At 43.7% G+C, this 10,831-nt stretch overlaps 1 protein-coding gene across 1 annotated transcript in view; it reads left to right on the top strand.

The window, feature by feature from the left end:
- Positions 1-738: 738 nt before the first annotated feature.
- The window catches only part of LOC6591975, a 34,018-nt gene continuing 23,925 nt past the window's right edge, over positions 739-10,831 (top strand). The window contains exons 1-2 of the mRNA XM_026995459.1: positions 739-1,785; positions 4,580-4,956. Coding sequence (XP_026851260.1) covers positions 1,023-1,785; positions 4,580-4,956 — 1,140 coding nt within the window. The 5' untranslated portion in view covers positions 739-1,022. The remainder of the gene's footprint in view (positions 1,786-4,579; positions 4,957-10,831) is intronic.

Raw genomic sequence — 10,831 nt, 5'->3', positions numbered from 1 at the left:
GCTTGTGTGTGGGTGAATGCTTAAGCGTGCATGAAAATGCTGCCAACAGTAGAAACATCAACGGAAGCGCGTGCGTGACAGACTGTGTGAGTGTCTGGCCCCTGCATATATGTATACGTGTGTGTGTGTGTCTATATCCGTATCCTGTCTGGCTGTACAGCGTATGGATGTTCGTGTGCCAGCGGAACTTTTAAACTAATTTGAAATTTTAATTTAATTAATTTGTGTGCGCATTTTTTAATAGAAATGTGTGTGTGTGTGTGGAGGAGATGGCAGAGTCCTTGAACCCGGATATAGAAGATGGTGATGAAGAACTCTCAATAAATCAAGGCATCAGGTGCGTGCCTGGGAAATTATGTGGAGCAAATGTGCTGTTGTCATCAAACAAATTGGAAGTGAGGGGACATAAAAATGGTATAAAGGAAAATGATTAAAGGTAGAGGAAGTCATCAGAATGATTGGTAGATAACGAGTTGCTTATTGTCCGAAATACCATACACCTATACTCTTGCAATCTGCTCCTGAATACTGCTATTCTTACTTGCAAACAACAATTGAGATCTTTTCAACTGAAAACTTTTAATGAGAAATGCCATTTTTCCCCCGTCTTTTACATTTTCAGACAGCCTGCAATTTGCCAGCAAATAGAAACACAATTATGGGAAATTCGAACCAAACTACGTCAAAGTTCATTAACAACAAAAATACAGGAAACGCAAACATCAGAAACAACAACAACAACAGGCAGAACAGCAACTACAAACAGCAAAAAATGTAAAGGGCCCTGAGAGTGGACTTTAAAGAAGGGGCCCGCTCAGCTTTTGATTGGAAGTGGAAGTGGGCTTAAAAGTAGAAGGCAACAGGCACCAGAAAACCAAGAATCTCAACTGCAACTACTATTCAGGGGACAAAAGCCGCATTCAACAACAACAGCAACAGTAAACAACCTTCAACAACCAAAAAGGACCTTCAACAACAAGAAGAACGAACCGCCAGAAACCACAGAAAAATACGCAACATAAATGAAGTTAACAATCTGTCAAATTGCTAAATTATTTCTGCTGTTGACAGCCTTCTTCTTTCTCAATTCCCCCCATAGTGTTGCCTCTTTAGCCATCAGCTCCTCCTCGACCGCCACCACTACCAACTCCTCCATCAGTTCCTCCTCCCCCTCATCTTATGCCACTTCCAGTTTTATATCTCAGCCAGACAACGTTTCGGTGTCCTCATTGGGTGTCCTTGTCCTGCAAACGGCCAAGAAAGCAAGTGAATCTGGTGCAGCATCAACAGCTGTGGCTACGTGGACTTCCGCAACGACAACAGCCGCAGCAGCACCAACAGAGACAGCAACAACACTTAGTAGCAATTCAATTTGGAAGCCAGCAACAGCCAGAGCAGCGACATCATCCACAAGAAACCCACGTAATGCGCGTGAAGCTGAACGTCAGAGACGTCAAAATCAACAGGACACAGAGCAACAGCAGCAACAGCAGCAGGAGCAACATAGGCGACAGCCACATCCAGACGAGGGCCAAGAAGAGCAGCAGCAACATAATCAGCAACAGCAGCCAAAGGTGCAACAACTGCAACACAAGAAGGAACAACGTCAAAGAAGACAGCACAAGCAACACCAAAAACCAAAACCCAAGGCCCAACGGGTGGGCGTTTTAATACCCCCATCATTGCACACTGATATGATGCATGTGCAACAGGGCTTCCACAATTTTCTCGACTTTTTCCAACTGCACTTTTCTAATGTCAGCGTCGATTTTCTACGTGATGTGGGTGAGTACACAGAACAAAAAAAAAACAACCGAAAACCCAACAAAAACCCGACCTAGAACCGACATCATCAGGCAGCATCAAAAGCCTGTGTCTGGTACACATTTTGTTGGCTGTAAACCCCTGATGGAAATCCCTGCCAACATGCATTTACACATCGTGTTTTATCGATGATTTGTGTTTGTGCTCAAGTTTCCCTTCTAGCCGCAAAAAAGTGATGGCCCACAGCATGGTTGAGGGTTTCTGGGCCGTTTATGAAGATGAATTGGCAGCTTGTTTGCTTGGGGCTAATGTTTGGCCAAGGCAACAGAGTGGAAGCCATCAGAGAACTTTTCTAATTGAGTGGGAATATACAAATCAAGCGATAGAAATTAAAGATGAAGTTATCTGATGGCCAGGAAAGATGCAAGAAAGACGATTACACTAACCAGAACATTATAAGAATATTAAAGGGAAGACTCAAAAAAGATGAAAGTTGAAATTTACAGCATCTTTGGGGGGAAAGCCTTTCTGTTAGCCTCAGCCTTCTGCAAACTCAATTTGCATGCATTATGGCTGACTTCCCTTTCCGCTTTTCGCGCTTTTTCTTCTGCCCTTGGGTTTCTGCCTGTATAAATATTCCACGCTTTTTCCCCCATCAATTTAAACTAATTTAAGCACGTCCTTTCTTTGAGCTGCCGGACTGCTCAATAGTCTTGACTTTTTTATAGTTTCCAGGGCTACTACTTACAACTTTAATTATAGTTCCTTCAATTAGGAAGCAAAAGGGGAAACTTTCCAGCCTTCCTTCCACCTCCTTTCGCCTTCAATTCGTATCATAAATATTTTCGTAGCCCCTGCCTGTGACAACTCACAATTTCCGCACTCGAAGTTTGTTCTGAACTGTCGCTATGGCTGTGGCTGTGGCTGTGGCTGACTTACTATTTTATTAAAGCCAGGCAAAAGAAATCCTTGGCTTTGAGGGCCCCCCCCCCAACCATTCACAGCTCAAGTGTTTTATGATAGTTTTTCACTCCTGCTCGAAGGGAGAAGCAGAGGCCAATGGCTAAGTAAGAACCAAGAATACTTGACAGTCGAGAGGAAGAGAAAAAAGAATTGAAAGAAAATTTAAAAGGGGAGATTTGTTCAGAAGATTAGCAGCTGTCGTTGCTTGGATATCAATTACGAGAATAATTGCACAACATGGCGTATGGGCAATTCAATTGTAAATGGACTTGGGTGAACAGCATCCAAGTCCAATCAATCCTCGGCCATTGTACGGTCTCTTACAAAACATATATTATCCAACTATTTCCCAGAACCAGACCCGGACCTCGACTCGGGTATCCTTTTAATTTCATCCTGAGGTAGGCAAAAGCGATACAATTTATAGATTTTTTTCCTGCCAGCTTTTGTGCACTTGCCAGCCATAGGGTCTTCTCTCTGGCCCATAAATTGTCACCGGCAGAGGGAAGCAGAGGCGAAAGGGAAGCCATATGCAACTAGATTCAATTTCAATATTTTGCAAAACATAAAAACCAGCAACAACGAGCCATATGTACATTAAGGCAAATGGAATTTATTTGTCGCATCGCATGGGATGGTTTGGTTTGCAAATTGAATTTCCCTGTCAGCTCTCTGGAACTTAAATCAATTTAGATGTACTGCATTCGTTAGAAAGTTTTATCTTTTATTTATGACACCTCAGAGGACAGGAGGGCAGCACCTTGCATTGAAATTAAAGATATCAAATTTAAACTTTCCGCCACGCACAGAAATTGTTGCAATTGACAGAAACTTTGGCGCCAAAAGTTTGCCATGTGTAGAGGATACTCGCGCACACCCGTGTTTACTTTCAAAACTAACTGAAAAAGAACTGAAAACTAAGGACAGTGAAATGAAAACTGAGAGCCAAGAAAGCCAAATGAAAGAATAAAACAAATAGCCAGACGGGGAGGACGGCACAGTCAAGGCAACTTTCTAAGACAGTCAGCGCCCGTCTGCAGACCCCGACAAAGTCTCGCAAGTTAAAAGAGGGTATTTTTGCTGACTGAAATAAACTCTGCGCTTATCGCGATCTATGGCCAAATTCATTTAAAGAGCTAATCATCAGGGCAAACCTAATTTCGGGTATAAATATTCAGGGAACATAAGCTGAAACTTTGCCATTTTGCACGCAAAAGTTTTTAATTTATCACGAACATTATTTACCAGCGAAAGTTGTTAAGCTTTCGGGGATTAGCACAGTATTTTATGTATTTAAGATTACAGATAGTTATATATAGTTTTCATGGCGGACTTTTACTAGCTATGGAATTATATATGGAGTATAATGCACCGACAATTGCCAGTGGCATAGTGGCTATTGCTGTTGCTGTGAAGTGTTGCTCCCGTTTCCACTTGAAGCACATCAAGAACATAGCCTAGAGAGCTGGGCATTCATAATTCTGGCCACTTGTCGGATGCTTGGCCAGTTACTTGCACTGCCAGACGTTAGTCCCCCGTTAGCAGGCAATGCCCGTAGAACCTCAAAGAAGAGGGGCACTTGAGGAGCAACAATTTTTGCTGCTGTTGCTGTGGCAGACATATTCTCCACTGAGGGCATGGCTGTTGCCTTCATCAGCAGTAACAGTTACTACACCGCTTAAGCACACACATACACACAGAGACACACTGCGTTCTTGGCTTAAATATGCACAAGTTTTTTTATATGCCACATAAAATGTTTCTCTTTCTTTTTCGGTCTGCCCTCCACTCTGCCACCATGCCACCATGCCCCACTCTGCACTCCAATGATGACGACGATGCCAACGCACAGATTTAAGTGGCTTCATTAAATTACTGGAGCTACCGAAATACACCAGCGTTGTAAAGACTTTAAATGCGGGCATTAATGCAGACACCGACGTGGACCTGAACCTGAACCTGAACCAAAATGGAAGCAGTGGGAATAGCTCTGCGAATGTGGACATTGACCCAGCCAAAAGGCAGCTGCCACGTCAGCAGCATCAGCAGGAGCCACAGAAGCAACAGCATCAGCAGGAGGCTAAAGTGAATCAGTCGTCAGCAGGAGACTGGAATGAGAGGAATCATTGGAACGATGCCCGCAGCTTGGGTCACTGTCATCAGCTGGCCGAACAACTGGCACACGATTATAATAAGACCATCGTCCTGTGGCCCTGTCCGCGAATGAAAGTGAGTATGTCCCTTTCTTTAAGACCTCCCTCCGTTTTTCGTGTGTGGCAGAAAGAAGCAATGCAGGTGGTAAGGACATCATTAAAAGGGGATGTGTATGGAGCAATTGATTGAAAAAGGTTTTCAAAGGGCATACGAATTTAAGAAGGGATTGAAACGGCTCAAAGGGAATATCAGGGAATCTGGGAGAACAGACAAATCTTAAAGAATTTCAGCACAAAATATAGTAGAAATATATCTTTGAATTCAATGAAGACTTGCCCGATCCCCTGATGACTTATTCGTGGGCAGTTCTCGACCACCTCGTTGCTCTTTTCAAGTCAACTTCAAATACCACAAATCCATGTGGCATTCCCGTCGCTAAAGCCAAACATTTGCTGCCTTACATAATTAGTTGTAAAAATATTTGCGGTCTAATGCAAATGTGTACATATTTATTACCTTATGTAGGAGGATTACATGTCGTGTATTAATTAAGCAGCAATTGAAAGAAAATAACTACGTAAAAGCCTAGGAAAAGCCACAGGCATTTTGCAGCTAAAATTTGCAATTTCGCAACCCAAACCCTGAAGCAGGCGACAGGAGATGGAAAGAGCAGTCCCCATCCATAGAATGGGATGGTGGGGTGGGGTGGGATCTAAGAGACAGAAGACTAGTTGGCACCACAAAACTTCATCAAGTCAAGTCTGTGGTCGGAGGAGGTTGAAGGTTGGCTGGCAAACAGGAAATGGAAAAGCAGGCTATGGCCCTGGAAATGAAGAAGAGTTTTCGTTTGAGTGGTCCGGGTGGTGGTGGGGGTGTACTACTATCCGAAATATGCTGGAAAATTGCTTGATGAAAGTCGACGCCAGCATGAAATTACTTTCTGTGGCAAGCGTTGAGCCGATGGGGCCGAAGGTGAAACAAGGCGCAACACTTGCCACACTCTCTGGAAGTGCATGCCAACAAGTGCCCCAAAGAATATTTTATGAAATTTTCCAAACTCCAGCTGTCACAGAAAAACTTTTGCCAAGTACTCGTAAAAATTCCCTTCGTTACTTTTGCATATTTTTATGAGGATTTTTTTCTGCCCGACAATTGATTGACAAGTGGAATTTTCTCCTTAGTCTGGCCGAAAGTTTGTTAACTTGTTGAGAGTGTCAGCCAAGTTATTAATGAAAATCTGAAAAGCGATGAAATCCACTGACAAACTATGACAAAATGATTGACAAATGGGTTTGCCAGTGCCAGTGCCAGTGCCAGTACCAGCACCATAGCCAGAGCCAGTCCCGAGAAATGAGCAATGGCCTTATAATGAACTGCCAGCTTAGACCCCCGAGAGGTTATTGCTGCGAAAGATGTATGGCAGCGAGAGGCACCAAAGAGAGCAAAATGCATATAATTTCCATGCAAATCAGCCAATAATAATGATGCTGATGGAGAAGCAAGAGCGTCCAGGCAGCTACAATATTTCATTCTTATTTTTATGCATGCCAATAACCATGGCCTGCTGCTGCCGTTTAAAGCTCTTCAAGGATGCTCCTTTCCTGAAGAGATCCCTTTGTCTCTCCCATAAAAATGCTGCAGAATCATCAACAAAAATGTTGCTTAGCCAGCCAGCTGTGTCTGTCTGCCTTTCTGTACATTTTTATGAGCTGACTAAGGTTTATGTCAGTTGCAAGTTATTATTGGTCTGGAAATGCACAAATGCACATCAAATGCAGGAGCAGAGGCAGCAGCAGCAACATACACTGGCAAGTGCTTGGTCAGTTACTAAAAAAAGCATAGTACTCGTAAAATATATAACCCACTCAGGGGAAGCCCTTAAAATTCCGTCACAGAGCACTTCAAACAACTTGTTACAACCAGCCAGAGCGACATCTAGCGCCGCAGAAAGCCGCAAACTGTCGCAAAAGCTATATCCGACCCAACTAAATCCACCTAATGACTCTCCACATCTTCCTTCCTCTTTATACCTCTCTCTTTTGGGTATTTCCCTTGTGGCAGCTGTAATTTTCCTGCTGCCCTTATAAGTATGCTATGAAATATTTTCGCTTGGCTTGCACAAAAAACGAAAATGGAGACCCTGCTTAAGTTTTTTATGAGTGCCATTTTATGAGTGCGTTTTTTGGGTCGAAATTATCTTTAAAATTAAAACAAATTTTGTCATAAATTGCGCATAATTAATGTACATTTTTAGAGAGTTTTCAAAGGTAATTGGATTACATTGAAAGCTGCAAAGATATATGTGACTTATATAATGGAACTGCAGCTGAAATATAACTACTTTTGTTAGAGCAAACAAACCTTAAAGAACTTTAATAACTTTAACGCCAACATGTACCATCTCAGACAACACATGATAGCAACAGCAATCCCCCGCACACGTGTACGATAGAACATTAAACCGCAGTTGTTGCAGCCACGGAGCCATGGCTTGCTATATCCTGGCGGACCCCACAAAACAATGTTGCAGATAAAAGTGTTTTTAATTGACAACAAAGCAAAACCCGAGCAAGATAGGAAGCTTAACTGGTAGCAAGGTGCAGCTCATATACCCTTTTGAGAAAAAGCACAACCGATTTTCCATGGATTTGGTTTTGCGGTGAGCCACGAAATGCCTCACATTCAGCCACAATTCGGAGATACCAGAAATATCTGATGCTTTAATAAATGAAAGCCTGAAATGCAATACCAACAGTAGATAGAGACAACAGAGATAGAGTGCCGCAAAGTATGTTGCAAGACCCAAACTGTGCCACAGGAAAACATACACTCACACACCAAACATAGACAGAGACAGCAGACAGCAGACAGCAGACCATAAACGACATATTCCGCCATTGAATAGTGGACCGCGGGGGATCATTGGGGAGTATACCAGCAACAGTGGGGAGTGGACCACGGACCATGGCCCGACGACCAGCGACCAGCACCACGACTGGCAACAAAGTAACAAAACGTGCAATTAAGTGTGATTTTTATGCGCTCTGCAATATTTATGCGCTGCTGTTGCAATAGCACACGCCTACCGCACAGTCGGGTGCCCTGGCATCGGCATCGGCCACGGCACCGTCACCAGCTCCGCTCCTAAATCAGCGACACAAATGCCGCACAAAAGTTGCAATTGATGCGCTTTGTTGGCCGCTCCTTCGCCGAGAGTGCGGGAGTGCCGCCAGAGAGTTGGGAAAATTTGCAAACTGCCAGGCGCCTTGGGAATGTACAGAGTGCAGACTGAAAGCGGGATGGGGAGGCCTTTAAGTACGGGCAGGGAATATACCGAATAGCGTTAGGAAGTAGCGATTGGGATAGGGAAAAAGGGTCAGCTTAAAGCGTTGACATTGTATAGCAGGGAATTGCGCATACGCCACTTGGGCCAGGCATCTCTGTCGACACTCGCACAGACACTGCAGTGCACTGGGATGAAACCAATTGAAAATTGTATTCACATTGTTGGGTTTTCCCATGGCTAAAGTCAGCTGAAACTTTGCTCTACACCACTGTGCCACTGTGCAAATACAGTGCTTGCCGCAGCGGAGCATACATGCACATAAAGACACGCATAGAAGCCCGCATCAAACACATTTCGGGCTTAGTTTTCCATAACGGTCATTGAATCTGAAGAGCCCTGGAAAAGCGCCCCAAAACCGAGCAAAGTTTTTCACCCTCTCAGAGGCGGGGTTTTTTTTCAATACCCTTTTCCAGACAGAGAGTCTTTTGATTTTGTACAGATGCAATGCAAAAACGAATAATGATAGATATATTCTTCACATAGATGTATTCTTAAACCAACCATCGAATATATTCCATTGAAAGACTTCGTCAATCAAAGGGTATCTAAGAGTTCGATCAATTCGGTTATCCTTTCGTTTCTTGGCTTTTTTCCACCCATATCAATTTCATGCAATTTACATCATTTTAAACTTTTGCTGCATTTTGTTAACTTTTGTGGGTTTTTCAACTATTGTTTGAATTGTTGTTGTTTGTTCCGCTCGAATCGCTTAATACGGTAAATTGAGTTTGACCCTGCAGCACACACACACACACACACACATTTGAATACTGCTTCTGCTGGTATATGTGTGTAATCCGAAAGAACTTGAATAATCCCCAAGAGAGAGCGAGAGAGAGAGACAGAGAACTTGCAAATAGTTTAATGAAGATTAATGTTGCATTTGAATTGAGGGGCAGGATGGCATTCCATTCCCGCGAGACATTTGAAATCACTCAAAGAAACGCTTGCCTTGCCAGCAAAACACAGTGCAGTGCCAATCTGGATCGACTTTGCCATTTATCTAACAATTTGCAATGAACGCAAGCGAAACAAGACACATGGGAGAAAAAGCAAAAGTGGGAGTCTGTCAAGTCAGAGACGGAACTGCATTCAAGCGTTTGTCAGTCAGTCAGTCATTCATGGGCGACTCTCCCTCTCCCTCTCTCTGTCAGTCAGTCCGTCATTCCGTCAGTCATACAGTCACTTGGCAGTGCAGTTTTTCATGGCGAAAAGTGTGTGGATACCAACAGTCCGCATACGCTGAGCATTTGCCTTAGACTCAATCAGTTTGACAATTGACAATCCCATAGCCAGTTTGAGAGCTGCCTCGATGATAACGATGACATCCGTTCTGGCTATGCACTGATACTGATATGACCATTCCAGAGAGTGCTGTGTGCATGTGTGACTGGGGAGGGAGACCCTAACAATGGATCTGTCAACACGATTGGGTTAGGCAATGGAGGAAAGAGAACGTTATTTTAATAAATAATATGTGGAAAGAGCCTTGAGCTGTTTGGCTTTTGTGGGGTGTTCTGATGATAGACTATTGTTTGGCTTCTGCTGTGTGATGGATTTCTAAATGGGAATATTTATATATTCAGGGGTTTGCAAATGGTACATTCTCTATGGAAACGTCAATTTCTGATTCCATTTAAGGCCACTCTCTAGATGACACCTCCTTTATAGGATTCTTCATATTTTTCTGGGACACTTTGGCCTTGGCCTTGCATCCTGTTTGGTCATTGATTTACCGTTTCTAGTTGCGTTATCGCTGCTGTTGTTGCTGCTGCTGCTGCATTGCTCTTATTTGCTTCCGACTGACGCTGCTGCATGCGCCATGATTGATTGCTGTTTACGCGCCTCGGCTTCGCTCACCAAATGGAATGCCATGGCGTTCCATCGCCCCATGCCCCATGCTCTATGTCCACGCCTATACCCCTGAGGGTAGGAAGCATTTAAATTGAATTTTGGCACTTCAGTGAATCCCCCTTTTTTGCAGCATTTTTGTAATTCGATTTCGAATCGCTGGGAAAGATTGAATTGCAATTTTGCATGCCCTTCGTAATTGTGTTTTCCAGACAATCCTATCAGGAGGGCGAGATCCCTGAAGCCCTGAGCGTGGAACGTTGCTCATACGCCCCATTGTCAGCTAATCAAACTTTAAGCAGCTTTCCACTTTCCACTTGGCCACTTTTAGTACTTCCACTCTCCATTTTCGGAGTCATGGCAGCTCAAATGTGAGTCAGCAGACACAAACACAATTAAGTGCACTCGTGACCATGCCCCATGTGCAACTCTGTATCCTTTCCCGCTGTCCCTTTTGTTCGTTTCTGCTTTGGCCAAATTCATGCGACAAGCTAACAACAGAACTTACAACGCAGCTGTCAGCATGTCATGCTTCCACTCATATCCCCCTTCATTGCAGTTTTCTGAAAGCAGCGCTAAAAACCCGCTGCTGCCTTGGTCGACGACAACGACGATATATACGTAATATTTTGCAGTAGATATCAAAGCAAATGGAGCTTTGTTTGCCAGAATCCACAGAAATGGCAGTAGCAGCAGTCAGAGATAGGAGAGAAGCATCAGCGGAAGATGGAGGAGGTGCTGGAGAAGCTGCAG

Source organism: Drosophila persimilis, unplaced genomic scaffold (assembly GCF_003286085.1).
Source record: "Drosophila persimilis strain 14011-0111.01,24,50 unplaced genomic scaffold, DperRS2 tig00000000-arrow-pilon, whole genome shotgun sequence".
In the NCBI taxonomy this organism is placed as follows: Eukaryota; Metazoa; Arthropoda; class Insecta; order Diptera; family Drosophilidae; genus Drosophila; species Drosophila persimilis.
This window is presented reverse-complemented; position numbering and strand designations above follow the sequence as displayed.